General features: G+C 34.7%; 1 protein-coding gene across 2 annotated transcripts in view; it reads left to right on the top strand.

Annotated features, from left to right (window-relative positions):
• Positions 1 to 5,222: 5,222 nt before the first annotated feature.
• LOC118179400 (laminin subunit alpha lam-3-like) overlaps positions 5,223 to 22,235 on the top strand; it is a 258,439-nt gene continuing 241,426 nt past the window's right edge. For both annotated transcript variants that reach the window (XM_085825564.1, XM_085825563.1), the window contains exon 1: positions 5,223 to 5,374. In XM_085825564.1, coding sequence (XP_085681690.1) covers positions 5,278 to 5,374 — 97 coding nt within the window. In that variant the 5' untranslated portion in view covers positions 5,223 to 5,277. The remainder of the gene's footprint in view (positions 5,375 to 22,235) is intronic.

Raw genomic sequence — 22,235 nt, 5'->3', positions numbered from 1 at the left:
CTGTTGCTGAAGACAACTCACTTTTAATAGCCATTGGCCAATGAGCGCAACATTGTTTACATGATTCAACAAAGAACAATAATAAGAAAAGGTTCCTTCCCGAAATGTAGCAAATTTACTATTCTAGCAGCCTCCTTAATTATAAGTAAATTGAAGGACTGAATACCAGCGTCATTGAAAAATATTGAAATAAAAAAGTAAATTTACATTAGACGTTGTTCTTTTTTCTGTTCTCATTAATTCCAACAAATAATTAACCGTAATAAATCTAGGATATTTCCCGTGTGCATTGTGAATACGAGCCAATTTCTACTTAAAAGTTCTCCATGAAGGAATCCTTCCAAAAGCTTATAGCCCTGACGTACTAAGTTGATGTTATTACCAGTCTCACTTGTCTAACAATGGTCAGTACAAGCCTACGAAATCCATCGTGGCAAGAAGTTAAATGTTGGCAATAGCCTTGAACACCATGTACTGACAGCCCGATTTTAGTTCATTTCCGCCAGTTATTTTGAGAAAGGGGGGGGTGTCAGATGGTCTCTCACCTTTCTTTCCGTACAAACAACCTCTTGAGAGGACTTTCTGTTCGCCGCATATTTAGGGTGCTCCCTTGCTACATAGACAATATACATTTACAGATATCCATAACTTCTACGGGATTCGAAACCGAACCCTTCGGTACGGAAGTCAGAGTCATTAACCACTATCACATTGGTGTCCACCGAAAACATCGCCGGCGAAAACGTCCCGGAAAAAACAACAAGGAGAAAACGTCGTGGAACAAAACATCGTGTGAGAAAACATCGCAAAGAGAAAATATCGCAGTTCTAAAACATCGTGGTACAAAATATCGCCGTCGGAAATAAAGCGGTTCAAAAACTTCGCAGTTTAAAAACATCAGTTTATAGTTTGTATTTTGGATAGTACCTGAGTCTCAGGCAAACACTAAAAATGTTACACACAAACACAATTATCTTTTTTTGGAACATCTTCACCGCACTATTTTGAATATCGTCCTAACCGTTGGCTTTTCCGGAATTCAGCGTTTTAATTAAAATTCTAATTTCACTTGGCTTCGTAAAGTGAAGCTTATCCGTTAAGCACAATGAAAGACCCTTCAGAGGCATACTAAGTAGAAGCTGAACCTTCCCCTGATTGCTTCCTCCCTTTCCTTTTATAAGCGAAACAAAGCTGCCAGTGTAATCTTTCCTCCCAGAATCGTAAAATACGCGACACAGATCGCTGAACGTAGCCGCTAGAAACCTCCCGTTCAAACTAATGCTGAAAGAAACACGTTTTTGGACAAATTTCTTGTGTTGCGCGTCACTAAGTCTGATAAGGCCATTAGAGAATGTATAAGGTGCCGAAGTAAAATGTGGCGGACGATAACTCGCCAGTACATAGATTTTTTTTGACTGTATTTCGTTCTTTTCCCAGACGACTTTTAAATGGGTAAGAATCTAATTAATTACGCATTCCCATCGAACGTAATTTGGTGTAGGTGGTTAGTAAAAGGAAAATTCGTAGTTTGAAACTTCCAAAAATATCTGCATGTTTACTTAATTCCTTAACTTGGTAAATTCAGCACTGCAGTGAAATTTAAGTCACTGCTCTTCGTGGTTGATTTTTAGCATGTTTATCATGATCTCGCAAACTGTAAACAAAAGTGCGCAATGTAACAACAATCCTGCCCAAAGAGCCTTTTTTGCTGAGGAGGTGCTCCCAGCCACCCAACCAGGATAGTGATTAGTGACTCCGACTGCCGTACCGAAGGGCTCATGTTCGAATCCCGAAGAAGATATGCATGTTTGTAAATGTACAGTGTCTATGCGGCATAGGGACACTCTGAGCTAGAGTTGGGCTTTCACCTATATGGTACTCAAGGCGCATTTGCTGTTCCTAGCTAAGATGAATGTCGTGGGCATATGCTGACCATTGTCAAACAAGTGAGAATGGTAGCAACAGCAGGAATTGCTTCCAAGAATAAGAGAAAAGACAAGGCATTTCAAGTAGAAAATGAACTGCTTATTTTATTACATGCAGCGGAAATTTTTAATGCCACAGTGTTTCCAGGTCTGTGCTGAACAGATTTTACGCCGATTATTCATATGATGATTCTTTATATGAGATAGGTTACCGGAAAGCAAGATCTAGCGTAACATTCGATTCGATTGCTTTGCTAATATTTTCAGTAACTCAGTTGCTTTAAAAAAAGAAGCCTGAAAAAAATATGTGTATAAAAACTGAAAATTCGAACTAAGACATGACATCCATAATACTCAAGCTCACAATTTCTTTGTGGTGTTTCCCTTGTGGTATCACTATCCTTTTCTAACCAATAACTTATTAAATGTTAATTTTAATATAAATGTGATTTAATACGCAGTGTAAATTATTTTAATGAATTCAAGTCATTTTTTGCTACCTTCGCTAAATTTTCATTTACTGAAATTTTCTTAATATCTGAAAGATTAAAATATTACATTATTCGGTTCTCAAATTAAATACATCTTGCAAGTTTTTTTAAATGTAGCTTTTATTTATTTGGTCGATATACCTTCCTCCTCCTGAAACGACTTTATCTGGGCATTTGCATAAAAGTAAACGTATTGTTTTCCCATGTGCTTTAAAAGATTCTGCGCTAAATTTTCATTTATTCAACTTTTCATATGTCAAGGGGCAAATTACTGTTCTGTTCTAAAATTACGAATATTAAATAATTAAGTGAATAATCCAATAAAGCATCATTTACTTATTTATTTTTACATTTCCTTTAATTTTTATTAGCCCGGCTATTAGTCTTGAAACGTGATTTTACGTTGTTTCACTTTTTATTCGAGTCTGTTGCCACCCGGAAAAAAGTAGGATATTATTCTCTCATAATTTATCTCTCTGTTATTAATTAACAAACTAAAAAATTCAAAAGCAATATACACAGTTCTTAAGAATTTTATTATTTTACTTTTTAATCTGATTGATTTAAATTGAAATATATTTAATTCGTCATTGTATATCTAATTAATAAACATGAAATATATTTATGGATTAAAATCACATATTTTTTCACTTTTTACATATATAGAAGATATATAACCTTCCCACGCTAGTCTAGATGAATATTCATTTAATATCCTATAAAATGTTTCACTGTTCCACCTGAGCCATTTCTATAGATAACCTCTGCCGATAAACCATATCAAACTTTATAAGAGCTCTTTGGTCGATCGTTAATATCTTAACACTGTTCTGACTATTTTATGTAAATTTTTCTATTTTTAGTCCTAAGGGGCTTTGTCCTTGAAGAACTTGTTTTCGTTTTGCGATTTTGCGTTGAATCACTATAAATGTCCGTTTCATTTTTCAAACTGTTGCCACCCAATGTTAGAGTCTTGCATTATATTTGAAGAAATTAAATAATGAAAAATCTTCATAAATGTATGCCTGTTTCTCGCATTGTGATAAAACAACGGTATCTAGAGCCATCTAATTTTGAATGATGTAATCCTCCTACGAATATGGGCATGTGGAAGACCAAATTTGAAATTTGGAATTTGTTTTATTATCAATTGTAAATTTTGTAATTGTAAAATTGTAAATTGTAATTTTGTAAAACTTTAACGAATTTTTGAGTAACAAACTCAACGATTTGAAAGCGAGCAATGGCAATAATCTTACGGGGGGGGGGAACTTTTATCTCGCGCGGAACTGTGCATCGGAAATTCTAAAAATAGGCTCATTTTAAAATTATTTTGCAACATTGCTACTGAACTGACTTTTATGGTTTAAGGGCAAAGAACATGATATTTAATATATAAAGGTAACACACAAAACGTTAAAAAAATGGCCCCTTGAACGACATTTAAAATCTGAAACCTTTCAGACTTTTTTTTGGGGGGGGGGCTTCTTCATTTATTAGCCTAAAGAGACAATTTGCCAGGAAGGGTTATTAATTTCGTTTTGGCATTTTGCGTCGTCCAATATAAAACGGCTTTTCACGTTTCATATTATTGCCACCAAATATTAGATCCCTGCATTATATTTAAAGAAATTAAATAATGAAGATTCTGCATGAAAGTATGCATGTTTCTCGCACTGTGAAAAAACAACGGTATTTAGAGAAACTTATGATGTCCTCCACTCGAATATGGGCGTTTAGAAGCCCAAATTCGGAATTTGTTTTATTGTCTATTATATATTTTGTAAAACATTAACGAATTTTTGATTAACAAACTCAACGATTTCAAAACGAGCAATGGCAACACTGTACGAAAAAAAAAAAAAAAAAAAAATTATCCCCAGCGCGCGAGACTGAGAAATTCTAAAGATATGCTCTTTTAAAATTATTTTGTGATATTGCTGTTGAATTGAATTTTATAGTTTAATTGCGAAAAATATGATATTTAATAAATACATACAGCACAAGCGCCTTTAGGCGTAATATAAAATCCGAAAGCTTTCACATTTAAAAAAAAAATTTTAATTTATCTTTTCCGATTTTCATTCATTTTTCATTTTTAATATTGGCCGATATGCATTTTTTTTTTTTTTTTTTCGTAATGACCTCCGGCTGGGTGTCTGGATAAAAGCAGACATATTGTTTTCGTACTTGCTCACTTGCCACTACTAGATGATGCCCGCGATGCTTTCGAATCTGAGGATGTGTTGTAATTGTACAGTCGGTGTGATGCCTATCTGCCTAATTGGAGTTCTGGAGTAATGCTGTTGATTTGCGTTTCATGTGTTCATTATGCACTCATAATGCCATTGATTAAATGGATCGAGTGTCGGAGAAACAAGGATTTGTTATCTGGGTGAGGAAACATTTAATCTGAATTCTACGAATTGATCTAAAGCGCGCTAAATCCTTAAACCTGTCGTTTGAGAGATGTAAAAAAGAAAACTCCTTGAAAAGTGGCTCGTTAAATTTGCCTTATTCTGCTCTATGTTGAGACGGAAACAGTATCTTAATGCAAACAAACAGCAAATGTTAACAAAATCTTTCACTGTACCCAGTAATGTTTTTACATACTAGCAATGGCACTTTGTTTCACAATAGACCCAGTTCACGTCCAAGTTTAACCGTTCAGTCCCCACAGTCCGAAAGTGTCATTTATCACTCATGAATGGTCCCTCGGACAGTGCGATGTTTTGTCAGAAGACGGGCAGCGTACTAAGAAGCCCCGCCCACTGATACGGCGAGCGGCGCGCTCGTTTCATTCAGGTTTCAGTTATCGTGGAGTGACGGTTCGGAGCGGAAGGCTATAGTGGAGATAGGAAATGCTCCGTTTTGGTGGTTCCGAGTGGCTTTGGATTTTATCTGTGATCAGCCTGTTATCGGTGGCATTGCCTCACGAGAAAGAGCAGACATACCTCGGTGAGTAATCGTCCATTTCCGTTTCGATCATTCTGTCATTAATTCGTTTAGAATTGTGACAGCTATTTTAATATTAAATAAGTCGAACGTTTCACGTATTTTATTTACGTGGTTATTGATATACTGACATATATGATTAAAAGTGAATGTCAAAAATAAAACTGTAAGTTTCTGTTTCATAAAAATGTCTAATTAATATTTCAAGAGTTATTAAAAATGTGGCAGTGTCTTGGAATATATATGCATGAAATGTTAATTTTTTTATTTATTTTTTAATTTTTTTTATTAATTTTTTTTTATTTGCTAGGGAGGATAAAGATTCTAGAGAGTTGCTATGAAATTAATTTTAGCAAATTAATCTTAAATTCGGCCTGAGCCTGGTTTAGGTATATTTCTCAGTTTTTGAGTTAAATTGTATTTCCAGACGGTAAAAAATAAAATGAGTTGGTCATTTTCATGCTACTCAGCTATTTATTATCAATTTCTTGTTTTTTTAATAACTGTGAATATTTTGATTGCTAATATCCAGCTGTCGATTTGAGCATAACCTGTAAACACACCTGTACAACTTCACAAAAACAGCTTGGAGGATTTCTTCAAATTGAAAGCTGATTTACTGTGTACTAGGTTCAGAACATCGGAAATTATTTAAGCAAGCATCGTTTCCGTATTACATGACAAATTTTCGCGAAAAGTTTTGATTTAAACTTTCGATCTAAGCAAAGTAAAATTAATATATATACATATAAAACAGCTTAGATATCTACAAAAAATTATGGAATTTATACCAGGAAACAGACAGATACAATAAAAGAGAGAATCATACAGATCGGACTTCACGTAGCAGTAGTAGAATGAGCAAAATATTGAAAAAAATTACAAATACTGGATCACTTAAAATTAATAAAATGTTTTGCCCTATAAGGTATTTCTCCCTTCTTAGCGAGCCTTCGTGGTGTAGTGGTCTGCACGCTCAGCGCATTAATGAGGGGTCCGCAGTACGATTCCCGGCGAAGGCGTTACTAATTTTTCATCTTGCCTGCTTCCAAAATACCTAATGTCTCTACAACCCTTAGGATAAATTGTTGAGCAGAATTTTAATTAAGAATTCATGTGAGCAATTAAATAAATTTTAAGAAAGTACTATTAACATAGTGAAAATTGGCCTGAATTTAAATATTGCTCCTATATAATAAAATTCAAAGTGGAAAGTATTTTTTATTACTTTTATAATTTATTTTTAGAACAAAGTAAAAATCGTATCAGACATGTTTCTGCTACTGTGCGATGAAAAATTAGCAATCGCCTTCGCCGGGAATGGAACCACGGACCTCAAGGCACGCTCGGAAGGCGGGAGAAATACCTTATATACTCTCCCTTTTAAAGGGCGACTGCTCCAGTCACCCTTTAAAAGGGATTTTAGGGGACCCAATCACCAAATCCCGGGTAAGGAGAATCATCATCCATCACCCTTTTAGTTCGGGCGCCATTGTAGAGACATTAGGTATTTTTTTGGAAGCAGGAGAATTGAAAAATTAGCAACCGCCTTCTCCGGGAATCGAACCACGGACCTCTGGAATACCGGCCCAGCGTGCAGAACCACTACACCATGACGGTACGCTAGGAAGGCGGGAGAAATACCTTATATGTATACTAATTAATAATATATGTAGTCTCTCAAAAGTCTATTTTTATATTTGTTAATTCTAAGCTTATTATTTATTACGTTTCGAAAATACGCATATATGTTGCCCAAGTTTAGCGAAATTATCAACATAGATCCAGAAATATTTGCCAACTACACACATGTGCTACATGCTTCTAATGAATGTTCTATTAAAATAAGTAACGGCATTTCAAGTGGCCTTTGTACATAGAATAAAGGTGTTTGCGGGTCTTCATCTTAAAACCCAACAGTAGGCGTGATTAAAGCCATCGAGTACTGGTAGTTTTGTTTTGTGATCAATATTTGAAGATATATTTTCTGCAAAGAAATTTTTGTGTTTTTATTGGTGTGCAGCTAAAGAATACAGTTATTTTACATAGTTTAATCACAGCATCCAGGTCTAATGAACAGTGTTCAGTTTGTTGTAATCCATTACCTCTTTTATTTTGTCTTTAAAGAACAGGCAACACTTTTTTTAAACTTCTGTAGAAAATTTCATAATAAATTTTATATTTTTTCTCAATAGCCATTGCTAAAGATGCCTTCTATACTAAAGCCAATTTGAGCATGGTATTTTAATTGGATAATAAACATATAATTTGTTCATTCTGTTGCAAAAGAATTACGATAAGCTCTATAATAATATTGCATTTAAAGTTGCAAAGAACTAAAATAAATATGTAAGAAGAATTTAAAGTATGAATTCTGTACATTTATGGCCGTTATTGGCATAATGAAGATTCCGATATCTCTGACAAAGTGTCTGGTTGCATAAATTTTTTTTTTCCCCCAATAAAAGGAATACAGCTTAATTTCTGATGATTTCTGCTCCCTTTCCATCAAAATTTCATGATAGTCTGAAGGATGGCATGTCTTTCTCTCCTTTTTCCTGTTGCGCTTCGCTCCCAGCCGCCAGTTTATCAGTAAGTTTATCTACGTCTATGAAATGCCCTAGAGATCTCTTGTCTATGTTTCCAGTAAAGGAATATTTTATCTTTCTTCTTTCCCTTTTAAAGTGTGCGTCAATTCTTCAACCTCTTAATTAGAAAGAGAAGCCACATACGTTTTCGTAATTGTAACATCATTAGCATTTTCTTATTTCAGTTCGATCAAATCTGTTCTTGTGTTATTCTTACTCGACATTCTACATTGGTAAGAATCGTGCGGAGAAAATAAGCTGTTGCAGAAGTTTGTCCCTTTTCCCATTCAAGCTCGTTACGGATCCTCCCGAGATAATCGGATTTGAAGAAGCATGGTGATCCTTGAATTGTAAAACGGATATAGGAGCTTCCAAAAACGGCACTAGATAAGTATTTTGAATTCTGGGAAGCTCTTCTCGAATTACCAGAGGCATGCGAGAAATAGAAGAAAGGCATTTGGTTGACAATTCATTCACATGACAAAACAACACGCAGTTGGAGGGAATGAGGAGTTAGAAGATTTTAAATCCGCGGGCTTTGGAGAACGATGCGCTACGATTTTGCTCTGGGAATTTTGGAGTAAAACTACGAAATTTCGTATCCCTAGGCATTTTGATACTTAAAACTTTGTAACCAAGCTAATCTTCCTTTGGATTATGGAATTTCTCTTATTAAGAGGAAGTACTATTTCAACTCCAAATCCATCTTGAATTTTTCTAGTGTTTATCTATTAGTCTTAGTGGAAGGTTGATCCTGTTCAACCTATCACACTGTGTACCTCAGAAGAGATAAAGCTAACAGCTTGATTAATGCTATTTCAAAAGAAGTATGATCTTTATTTTGCGAATACCTGTCTGGGCGTTAGTATAACTATTTAACCATCTAACTGTTAATTCTAATACATGATTTCTGAGGAGTAATTAAAGACTAATCATTCAACTAAAAAACATGTATTTTTAGACTTAAAATTAAATATAAATTTCTTCTGAAATTGAAACTCGAAATCCTAACGATATCAGCGTCATAACTCGGCGAGAAATTCGTCACCGACGAGCAAATCAGTCTAATATACCTGACCCAGAATTCCGTATCTGAGTAAATTCTGTAGTAAAAGACTAATGAATACAGAATTAAAATTAATGAATTCAGAACTGAAATTAAATAATAAAGAATCTGCATGAATATATGTATGTTTCTTGGCATTGTGAAAAAATAACCTAGTACCCAGAGTCATCAGATTTTGAATGAAGTAATCCTCCGGCCTTGGACCTGGAAGTTCGAATTTGTTTTATTATGTATTTCATATTTTGTAAAACTTTAAAGAATTTTTGATTGACAAACTCAACCATTTCAAAACGAGCAGTGGCAACAATGTGCTGAATGAAACATTTTTATCTCCAGTGCCGTTCGTTTGTCTATTGGAAATTCTAAAGACATGCTGTTTTTAATTTTGTGATTTTGCTGTTAAATCGAATTTTATGTGACGTAAACGCTAAGAATGTGATGTATAATAAATAAATACACATAACGTTAATAATAATAATTATAATAAAAATGTTTAAAGCCGAAAACTGCACATTCATGTGATAAACTGTGAAAAAGACTGCATCGGGTATTCTAAACGTGTACTGCTATGCGGCTTTTCAAATTTTTATAATATTGCTATTGAATTGCATATGGCGTAAGTGCGAAGAAAGTGGTAAAGTTTAAAAAAGTAAAAAAAGTTTAATAGGGGGAAGCGTAACAGCGGACTGGTAGATTGTGAGCTTAGCAAGAGCATAAAAACCTTAACAAGCCCTTTTGGCTGACCGTTAATATCTGAAACTGTTCAGTCTCCCCCCCTTTGTGTATGCGTGTGTTAATTAGTGAACAAAACTGCTCGCATAATAATGCCTGCAGGTGTATGGAAGTTGCTAGTTTCAAATTAAACTTGGCATTCATAATTGATGACAGCTCTTATGACGGGATGCAGTTATAAAATAATACCTTATAAGCTATCCTATTTATTCTCAAAAAAGGCAAACAATAACATCATTTATCATTATGAAAATGTCCAAAAGACTATGCTTATTGTAAATATTTCTTTTAATCTCTTGAAAATGGGATTTCGTTAATCATATCTGTGGCAGAAATATTTTAAGTTCTTACGCAAGATTTCTTGTATCACCCAAGCCTTTCTGTGTAATTTTTAGCAAACTGATAAGCAAAGCTTTATCGAAGCCTTTTTAAACGTGAGATGCAGATTATCTTCATTTCAGGCTAATGATCTCAGCTGTGCTTTCGCTCGTGAGGAAGAGATTATGTCATGATTTATGTAGTAAATAGGTGCTGTTGAAAATAATTGGTAATTTAATAAAGAACGAGCAGTATACTGAATTTCAGTGTGCCTGAATACCAACAGTCAGATTTTGTAAGGATTTAAAATGACTGCTGTGCTTGATAAAAACAGAACAATGTACTGATGTACAATTGTAAAATTCGTTGACTCATCTTTTGATAAATTTGTGTCGTGTTTAATGCATTGCGTGTTTACGTCTTAAAATAAGTGCAGATAAAAGTGTATTACACTAGCAGTTGAAAGGCCCCAAAATGGGGGAAAAACAAAGCAAAGGGAGAAAAATTAAAGAATTAGAATTTGCGTAGTACCGTGTTCTTAAAGAAAAAACGTGTAAGAATTGAAAAGCTTTACGACTAAGATGAATGATGATTTGAGTCAAGTTACGAAATTAAACAATTACTATAGTTCTCTGCCAAATTTTAATAGGCGTAATATTAAAATAATTTTTTGTATGATATTATGAAAAATAGAAGTAACATTTCGAGGTATTCCCTCCCTTCTTCTGCATGCCTCTGTTGTGAAACTGGAAACATACTCGGCGCGTATTCGAGAGGTTCAAAGCTAGTCCCGGCGAAGGCACTGCACATTTTTCACCTCTCCTTCATCCAAAACCCTAATATGACTCTTCACTTTGACTTATAAACTGAAAGCTTCCACAAACAGAGTTCCCGTCTTTTAGAGTTTTAGAATCAAAAATTATTTTGAAAGGGAATGGTACTTACTGACAACAATTTTATTTCTCAAGAGAGTTTTTTTTTTCTTCCTTTTACCAATTTCATTTGGAAAGGTTTTCATTTCTGCGCTTACCACAAAGGGAAGAAAGATTCATTTAGTCGATAATGTTGCCAGATAATCCCCATGACCGGAACGCCCAGGTGAACTATCGGATGTACCAGCAGCTGGTATTAATTACCGAGGGGACCGCGGTTCCGGCTTAGCAGCAGATACAGTAGAGTGTCATCTGAAGCGACATGCGACCGCACGATCCTTCACCGCCACCCAGAAGAATAAATGGATGACTATTCCTTTGGGTATGGTAAAGTTTCCTTTGGGTATGGTAAAGATTTAAAAGAATCTTTTCAAGGATCGAATCTACCAACTGCCAAGATTGATGGTAATGCATGAGTTTTATGGGGTTATTTACAATCACATGTAGTTAAAATACTTTTAGAATGAAACACGTTAACTCGTAAATTTTAGGTAATCGATTATACTATTAGCAAACTAGATTCAAGAGCAATCCTTTTACAAAAATAATTAAAAAACATAATGTTGTTTATAATAAATTGCAAATGGAAAGAGGAAATAATGAAAATGTTTAATACACTTAAAACATTTCAAACTGAATTCAAGAATTCGAATATTAATCATGCATATGAATTAAATTCTGAGTTTTATTTTCATTTTCAAATTTACTGCTCTTTTTTATGTGGAAACTCAGAAACTTAAATAGTTTTTATGTCTAGTGACACTCTGTTAAGTTATTTGCTTAGTTTTTAAAATTTCTTGGACGTAAAAAACGCTTTCGTACTTGTACATGGAGCACTTATTATAACTCTGCATCTTTTACCCACTTTGGAAATTTAAATTGCACATCTAACTTCTCTCCTCCAATTTCTCAAGATTCGCTGTCATCTGTTGTTGAACGAGGCGAAGTATTATAAATATTCGGATCAGGGTAAGCCTATTCAGAATATTTAGCTCATAATATCTCATTACAAAGAAAATCAGTTGATTTTGGAATCGTTCTCATAATTTTGTATGCAAAATTGCAGTTAGCTGAATAGAAATTTACTACTATTTTTATTTATGATTAAGTGTAGCAATTGCAGGTGATATTATAGAGACATTAGGCTATTTTGTAAATAGATGATGGGGAAAATAAACAATGCCCTCGCCGGAACTCGAACTTCGGAACTCTCGAAACGCGCCGAGTGTGCTGGCCATTATACCACGAAGACATTTTAAGAAGGCGGGAGAAATATCTTACATACTCTCCGTTTTAAAGGGCGACTGAGGATTAGGGGATCCAATCGCCAAATCCTGCTGGTGGAGAATCATCATCCACCAGCTTTTAGTTTGGGCACCACTGTAGAAACTTAGGTTATTTCGAAGCAGGAGACATGAAAAATGAGCAATGCCCTCGCTGGGACTCGAAGCTCCGGACCTCTGGAATACGCACCTAGTGTTCTGGTCATTACACCACGAAGGCATGCTAAGGAGGTCAGACAAATGCCATATAATATTACTAGATAAACGTGAAAATTAATTGTCTCAAGTGTCTTCTGTGGGAGAGGAGTAATGTTGACAAATTCTCTAGGAGAAATCGGTATAGACACACGAATGTGAAGAGAATACATTATAATCAAACGAGCATTCCGTTTCCATTCCCGTTTGTTTACCACTTTTGACTTGAACACTCCTATCTCTGCTAATCTAAGGGGGGGGGGAAATGGAATTAGACGGATTTTCTATTTTGCATTTAATTTATTTAATATGCTTACATTGTTATTATGTGCAAATCATTATTATTTTTAAGACCTTTTTTTATTGTTATATGTCTGGCTTGTGCGTTACTTTATATTGGGTTTCTATTTTATGAGTTTGAATATTTATTCATTCGCTATTGTTTTAAAATGTCTGTTTTATGTAACACAAATCTTTAATTAATATCGTAACACACTATTTTCATTTCTCCAATTTTTGGTCCCATATTTATTTATTCTTTTCAGTCTCATCTTAAGAATCATTATCTTACTTCCCTACATATCTTCCTTTTCTTCTTACTCTCTGATATACATATGTTGATAATTTCCGCAGAGTTGTTTTTCTCTTTATATGATCGTCTTTTACTTTGATACCTTTTTCACACCATTTAATGAGCACCAATATACTAATAAACGAATGTGGTGTCATTATCACCATATCCCCCTTGCCAGAAAGCGCTTAAGGTAATTAATTTCCATGTTTGTCTAGCACAATCTAAACTGGCTTTATTAATATGGTAAATAAATTTCCAAACTTCTTCCTGAAATGAAACATTTCTTACATATTATCCAACTCATTCTCTTTAATAAGACATAATAAATAGCATTACTCAATATCACTTTTGTTCATATTCCATTTTCATTCCTGCAGCCTTATTATGGATAAAAACACCTTGAAAACTATTTCCTATAAAAGTATTCTGATCAAAGCACTGTTTTATTCCTGTAGAACGATTTAAAATTTTATTTTATCATTTACGTGCAGGAAAAGCTGAGTTCAGTTAGATGTACGGATAATGTGCTGCTTGTAAAAAGTTCTTGAAAGCTTAAAAAAAAAAAAAAAAAATCTAATTCAAAATTCATTTCATTTTTTTTTTTTTTTTTTTTTTTTTTTTTTTTTATATATATATATAAAGTGAAGAAGGACAATAAATGCGATGAAAAAGTGTCCACTTAACATATCAGGTAACCAAGAAAGTTCATGTGGTATTGAGAACAGTTACTTTTGGAACGTTTGGTGAAAATGTTTTGGTCAAATTGATTCTGATGACGTCATATGTTTACATTCAGAGTTGTTCAATGCATCGCACGTTTCGCTATCAGTTCTGTAGGAACTGTAATCTTAGAAAATACATATCGTTGGAAAAGGAGATTTTGATGCCTAATTTGCGAGTACAAACTAGGAAACAAAACTGCAGAAGTTGGCAGATGCTTTGCGGTTGGAGAGACGTCAATGAGTGAACGGACTGCTCAAAAGGGGTTCAGCCGATTTTCTTCCGGAGACGAGAGGCTTGAAGACAAGCCTTATGTTGGTCGTCCAGCCGTCCTCGACAAAGTTCATTTGGAAGAGAAAATCACACAGAATCCTCATCAAACTTGCCAGGAACTTGCACACAGGTTTGGAGTATCTGACAAATCCATTCAATCATATCTTCATAATTTTCGGACGACATGGAAACTATGCATATGGGTTCCTCATGTCCTGTCGGAGAAAAACAAGCTCCAACAGTTGAACATCTGCTTGTTGTTGTTGTCGTGCCATAATAAAGCTACTTTCTTGGACAAATCTTGATATGTGACTAAAAATGAATCATGTATGATAAGCAGAAGATGAAACATCATTATTGGTCGACCTCATTGGGCGTAAAACCGGACATTCACCAAAAAAAAAAAAAAAAAGGTAATGCTGCGTGTTTGTGGACCAGCGCTTAATATCTAGAAAGCAAAAACGCCATAACAGCTGAGGTCTGCTCGTCACAACTGCAAAGAGTTTCAGCTGCGCTGCACCAGAAACAGCCAGCACTGGTCAACAGACGAGGAGTTCTCCTCAACGATAATGCCAGATCTCATACGTCAAAAGCGATTAAAGAAAGCATCAAAACACTGGGCTAAGAAGTTCTGCCTCTGTCACCCTATTCCCGAGGCACCTTCCCATCAGTCTAATTACCTGTTTTCGGCTATGGATAACCACTTGTGGGAACGAAAGTTCCGAAAACGCTACGATGTCACAATGCCTCTTTCACGATTTTTAGACTACAGAAAACAAGAATTTTTCAAAAAGGGCACTGATGTCTGATTGGAAACAGGTAATTGAAGCCAGTGGTGATTATTTCGAAGAATAAAAAGTAATAAGGAAAGTTTTGAACCCAAAGAAATAAAACAACCCTTGGATTTTGTATATACTGATTCTTCTCCTTCCTGTTGTATACAATAAAAGAATGAGTAAAACAATTTCGTATGAGCTGAGATTCGGTAGAAGATGAAGTACTCGGGAAGGTCGACGATTATCCAAGAGATAATAATAGAAGATTAAAAGACAAGGAGACAGCAGCAAGACTGGAACTATCTAAAGCAATGGCTTTGCATATTCTACTTGAACAAAGTCTTTGCAGGATGAGCACCCGACTTTTTTCAGCAATTCAGAAACAGCAGTGTCGGTTTAAGGAGGTTGACTATCCTCTTTACAGACCAGATTTAGCTCCTATTATCTGTTCCTGAAACTGAAATCTGAACTTCGTGAAAAAATATTTAATGATGATAGTGAAGCGAAAAGAGCAGTTATGGAATATATGAAGAACAAACCTTCAGCTTACATTTTCAGGAACAAAGAGCTGCTTATTAGACGCCGTGAAAAGTGCATCAAAGTACAAGTAAAATTATCTGTATTTATTCTAGAAGCACCTTTAGGCCGGAATTTTTTTCATCTATGTGCTTAAAAAGGTTAAAGGCAATAGGCGTGAGCATTGAAAAAGGCAAATAAAAAAATTTTACAGTTTTACCTGAAAATTTTATAAAACAGGTCTACGTTTTCGGTTTCAGCAGGATTTACTCATTGTAGAAGTAGCCTTCTTAAACGTAGCTTGCTACGGTTCCAACAGTTTTCTAAAACACAGAATCAATAGTCGTATGCAGATTATACTAGATATCAACATGTATATATTAATTGATTTTTATCGGCCATATAGCTATTGTAACCACTCATCACTGTCTTGGCTATAGCTGTATCAGTTGAAAGACACATAAAATCTAGCGAAATTTTAATCTTCCGATCATTCAAGTAAAGACTAATGTCATATATCGATAGCTGAATATTCAGGTAGCAAAACATCGAAGAGATATCGATTGAAACTTAAAAAAACTTTTTAGAAGAAAGTAAAACTTTGAAAAATAAAATGTTTAAATAGATATATTTAAGCGTTAAGAAACTAATAAAATTTCACAAAAGTACGAATACTTTCTATCATCAGATTAAACTTCTTAGGTCATAAGTCTTAAAAAGCGGAAACTTGAGTAAAGTTAGTGTATATTTTAGGAGTTTATAAGGTATTTCATCCCTCCTTTTTGCATGCCTTCGTGGTGTAACGGTAGCACACTCGGCACTTCGAGAGGTCCAGGTTCGAGTCCCAGCGAGGGCATTGCTTATTTTTCACCTCTCCAGCTTTAAGATAACCTAATGAATCTACAAGTTTTATCCCGGAGCTTTTAAATTCCAACTTCTCAAAGAAGTAAACTACTTATCTAGGTCCTACTGTAGTTTGCTGATAAGGCATTTTTTGGGGAGGCGGGAAAGGAATAAAAACTACCTATGTAGACTACTGACTTGTATCATTGCCTCAGTTCGTTACTGATGCAATATGTTTGAAAAAAATCTATTAGGCCGGAATGTAACTAATGGATTATTTTGAATGTATCATACAAAGAAACATCGCTTTGTACAGAACGTGATGTGAAGCAGATTCTGAACTTCTGAGGCAGTTTCATCAAAAGCAGTCACGATCACATATTCCTTCCTATTCAGATTGCTAGTATGTTTACTACATCTGAATCCATGCAGCATTTAGCTCTGGGATCTTGTAAAATACTTCATCTTTTGGACGCAATTTGTCTAAGGGATTATATGGATAGCTTTAAAACAGATGTGGAACAAATTTCTAAAATATAGATAATTATTACAACAAAGCATTCAATGACTATTTCTTTAAGAAGAGAGGCCTTCGTGAAGAACCATCTTAGGGGAGTATAGTCCTATTACATTTCAGGAAAACTTCGAAAAGCAATTTAGGCAACCCATTTAGCCATTATAGAATATAATCCATTACGAACTACTAAGTTCTACTTGGATATTGGTCTTGTGCATTGATTTATGCACAAACCCAATGGCCGTTGCGAATGTATTTGTCAGCTGGCGTCACATTTCTACGAATGAGTAACATTGTGCTGTGTTGTGCCTTGAACAATGCTATCTGGTAATTTTGGATACCCATTACAAACAATTTCAACTCGATTAATACCTTTAGTTCACATTAGCATCAAATTGATCTTAACAAAATCATGATACTCTATTATTCGTATTTGATTCTAACTACTTTTCTCACACTGATTATTAGCGATTAGTAACAGAGCTTAGCTGATTACACCAAGTCAGTAGCCGATGTTTAAATATAATCAAGGTTGAATGACAGTAAGTTAGAGAACTAATTAGCATAGATTCTGAATGTTTAGTATCTTTGCAATATAGCTACTGGATTTTTTTCCTATCTCCTTCAAATCTCTTTTGAGTCATCTGAGACGTTTCGGTACACACTTCACATTTTTCAGCGTTTTGCCTACTAGTTCGAAAATACTTCGCTGTTGAAATGAAGTAAGTTTAATACGATTCTGCAAAAAGTAACTGTGTCATAGATTTATTAGTGATTTAAATAGGCTTTTCAAATTGCACAATAGAAAATATTTTCTCAAAGTAATTTCTTTTAACTACTGCCGAGCAATGTTTTCAATAGATTTTACGATTTGAAAGGTTACTAATGAATGAAAGTCTCAGTAATTCTTTAATTTATGTCACTAATATTTGTTTTCTAGGGAGCATCACTCGTGCCGTTTACTTCTCTACGTCACGATAAATTACGTAAAATCAGCGATGACCGAGATCCTATCTCCTACTGCAATAAATTACTTGCAGACAGCGCCAATGTTATCAGAGCAATACTGTGTTATCGCGTGGTCCATAAATATAGTACGAAACTACTGTCGTCATTTCGGCACACCCTTAGGGGTATAAGGAGGCCAATCGCTTGAGGAAATTAGTCACTATGTAGGGTCGAAATCACTGGTCTTTAGTGCGTGAGCGTGCGTTTATTTATTCGTTTGGGACGCACAAGATCGTAAAAAATGTTCTGAGACGTGGTTGCTACATTTTTATGATTATTTAATGTGAATTAGCATGATGAATCACTATGGAGTACAACCTCATTTAAACATTTTTAGCTGGATGGGAATACATAAATAGGTCTCCTTATCTCTCAAGATTCATAACTTCCACGATAGACAGAAACTCAGTTTTGGGTCAAAAATTATAATATAAAATATTTTAAATATTATTTCTTTTTAATACTCTGCTGAAGCGTAAACAAGCAATCACACATTCATTTTTGAGGGTTAATTTTATGCTTTCACAAATCAATGATAGCAAATAAGAAATTCTTCTGTCCGTATGTTATCTAAGTAATATATCTTACGTAATTGGCCCTATATACTCTACCTGAATATAAAGTGAAAAAAGCTGATGTGTACGCAACATAACTTCCTTGTACGGAATATTAAATTATGCGCATTTTTTCCTGCATTTCATTTAAACTTATTGGATTGAATTAAATCTGCTTTGTCGATAGCGTATAAACCACAATATAATAAATGCACTCTTTAAACTTCACTATATTTATTTACCATAGCGACACTCAGGCCCTAGATTCACTTAACGGTGTTACATCTCATTCATTTTATAACTCAAAATGCACAAATCTATATCTTCTGAAGAATTATCTAATTGTTGCCACATGTTCTATTCAAATACTGTAATAAATCTAAAACGATGTATAAAAGAAATTAAACAAATAAAAAAGAAAGAGTTTTTCACAGATGATTCAGCGTCGCTTGCCTAATGCCTATGCGCTACTAATTAATTCAGCTCTCACTTCGGGGCAAGGCAAAAAAACAAAAACTCAAAATATTTTCATTAAAAATTTAAGGATATAGAGAAACATAAAACACCGAGTACAGTTAAAACAATTAAAAAATTATTATTAAAATTACAGTTTCTGAGCAAAAACAAGCAATGCGGCCAGCAGGCAAGAAGGCAGATTTTTCGGTGCACCAAACTAAAAGTTTCCTTTTGATCGCACTCGGCAAAAAGACACTGTAGGTGCAGAAAGAATTAATTCACTATTCCGCTAAATTTCAAGTATAAACAAATATGGCTGCTATGGTTAAAAAAAAGGCTTAGCCGCACTTAAACAACGTTTAAATTAATTTAGAAGTTAAACAACAGAAATCAGCGTTATATTTTCAAATTTCACTGAAAATTTGAAAATATAACGCTGATTTTTGTACTTTGATTTCTAAATTAATACTTGTTCTGCGTATTAGTGTATCTTAACGTTTAAATTGTTGATTAATTTTACAAATATTGCATGCAGATTAACTAAAGGCATAAAAACCTTAACCGGAAGATAAGAACAATAGAATTCAATCATTTTTAAAGCAAAAAACGCCCAGCTTACCAACATATAAGAATAAAACCTGAGGTCTCTGAGTCGAGTGACAGAGTGGGATAGCTATATATATATATATATACACATCTACATGGTTACACCAGTCCTATATTCAAAATTTAACGTTTTGAGGCTACTCGTTTTTGAGTTATGCGAGATACATACGTATATACGTACCTACAGTACGTGAAAAACATCTCTTCTGAATCCATTTAAATCAGTTTTATATAATTCATTTGGGGAAACAGAGTCCTTTATTCTGTGCTTCCGTACAGATGTCACGCAAAAACATCGTTAAATTGCATTCGATAGCGGTCAAAATGGATATTTTTGTTGAAATATCGTACCCGAAATTTTTCCTGTTTACAATACTTCCTTTACTTCGTAAAAGGAAGTAAAAACGGAATGTTTCCATTCCCAAAATTTCCTTATTTTAGTTTGAAAAAGTTGTGTGAAAAAGTCCTTGATTTGCATTGACTACCAGAGAATGATCATATGGTGGTACCTAATGCGCATGGATTTGTAAATCGAATTCTGATGGGAATCTGTCAGCACTCAATTTTATCTCATTTTCTATCATTTCTCTTATCTTTCTCAGTCAAATTTTTTAATGTATTTACATTATAGTGTCTTTAGGGTTTTTTTTTTTTTTTTTTTTTTTTTTTTAAAGCAGGAAAGATGAAAAATGAGCAATACCCTCGCCGGGACTCGAACCTTGGACCTCTCGAATACGCGTCGAGTGTGCTACCGTTGCACCTCAAAGGCATGCTAGAAAGAGGGAGAAACTACCTTATAAAGTTACTTTATCCGACTGAGTTATCCGAAATTAGTAACTTATCAAATATTTTCGACTTAAAGGATGAATTCGGAACAGTTTTTAAAATTACGTGTGTCTTGATGTTGGGAATATAATTCCTCAATTTAATTCACTTCGCTGCTGCTAAATTATGCGTTCGCTCGTTATTTAAATCAGGCATAATCTAGTATATTTTGGTGCGGTTGACGGAAGAAATAGAAGTTAGTCAAAAGGATCAATGAAATATAACATCTAAAATAAACATTATAGGTAAAAATTTTCATTTCACTAAAATTTTCAGAAATTTTTTCTCAATATAAATCAAGAAACATAATACATGTAACGCATTTTAAAATGCTCTAAATTTTTTAATTAAAGAATAATCCAAAAGTATTTATTAGAATAATTAGTAAAGAGAATCCAATTCAACATGTTTTTGACAGATTTGCAATAAAAAGAGAGCAGCAGGTCGAAGTATACAAAGCAAGTGTGTTCTTCTCAAGATGAAATCTTAATTTAGACTCAGTTAGTTGGTTGTCAATGCTTTTTGATTGGATAATTAATACTGCTGTAAAATTATTATTCGCTGTTTGAGTTTTACTTCCATTTACATCATTAGTGTTATGTAAAAGTCATATGAAATGAATTAGTTCTTGAAATGACACAGTGCAAAAAGTGGTTATTATTTTTAGAACAGAGAATGGAAATCAATTTAAGCATTAACAGGCTATTGTTAATTTAAATTATAATTTATCTTATCGTATAAGGTATTTCTACATTACTCTTAGCATGCTTTCGTGGTATAATAGTCAGCATGCTCGGCGCGTATTCGAGAGGTTCAAGGTTCGAGTCACGGCGAAGGCATTGCTCATTTTTCATGTATCCTGCTGAAAATAATCTAATGCCTCTACAGTGGCGCCCGAACTAAAAAAGATGGTGGATGGTGATTCTTCTCCACCAAGATTTGGCGATTGGGTTCCTTAATCTCCAGTCTCCCTTCAAAATGGGGGAGTGTATAAGGTATTTCTCCCGCCTTCTAGCATGCCTTCGTGGTGTAATGACCAGCACCATCGACGCGTATTCGAGACGTTCAAGTTCCGCCGAGGACATAGCTCATTTTTCATGTCTCCTACTTAAAATAACCTAATGTCTCTACAGTGGAACCCGAATTAAAAAAAAGGTGATGGATGATGATTCTCCACACCAGGATTTAGCAACTGGTTCCTCTAATCTCCAGTCGCTCTTTAAAAGAGGGAGTATATAAGGTAGTTCTCTCTACTTCTTGGTGTAATTGTCAGCACGCTCGGCATGTATTCGAGAGGTCCGAGGTTCGAGTCCCGGGGAGGACATTGCTAATTTTTCATGTCTCCTGTTTCGAAATGACCTAATGTCTCTACAGTACCATGTCCTCGGAGAATTGAGTATCTAAACTGAGGAATACTGAAAAGGACCAGAAAATGGAGAGAAAGCGCATGGTGGGGACACTGCTATTGAGACCAAGTGAAAAATGCAAGGAGGAACTTGCTGATACTAGATCGAAGGATCTTCCTACTTGTAAAGGAGCTTGCTTCTGTTTGGTCGTATCGGACATGAAACTCCGTGCCTTCGAATTCCCTAGGACGAGAATTGTACCACTAAAGAGGTCGCTCGAGAGCAAGAGAGAGGATGCTAAAGAAGAGGGCGCTTATGGAAGCCGCTACCTCATAATAATGAAAAATGAAATATGAAATGTGTTACCGTGAAAGACCGAAATCGGAGAATGTCGACTTTCACCGGAGAATGTCAACATTCACCAAATGCGTCGGTGAAAGATCGAATATTGCATTACATTCTTGTACATTCGGACCTTCACCGGTGTATGTCGACAATCACAGATATACTGTGGTGTAGGTCGAAAAGATTGACTCAAATTTGGTGATACTTAACGAATACAAGTCCCTGATGTCGACCGTGGTCGTACAGATAACCGAAAAGTGTTAGCGGTTGTTTGGATAGAAGACTCCGACTTCTATAAACTTGCAAACGAAAATGATGTCCTCAAGCAGTTTTACACACGTAATCAGTTCGTAATTTGAGAAGAAAAGTTACTTTCCATAGATGACATTTA

The sequence above is a fragment of the Stegodyphus dumicola genome, chromosome 10 (assembly GCF_044657685.1).
Source record: "Stegodyphus dumicola isolate Sdum_Otavi_A_Nest chromosome 10, ASM4465768v1".
In the NCBI taxonomy this organism is placed as follows: domain Eukaryota; kingdom Metazoa; phylum Arthropoda; class Arachnida; order Araneae; family Eresidae; genus Stegodyphus; species Stegodyphus dumicola.
The sequence above is the reverse complement of the archived record's forward strand: the minus strand, read 5'-3'. Positions and strand labels throughout refer to the sequence as shown.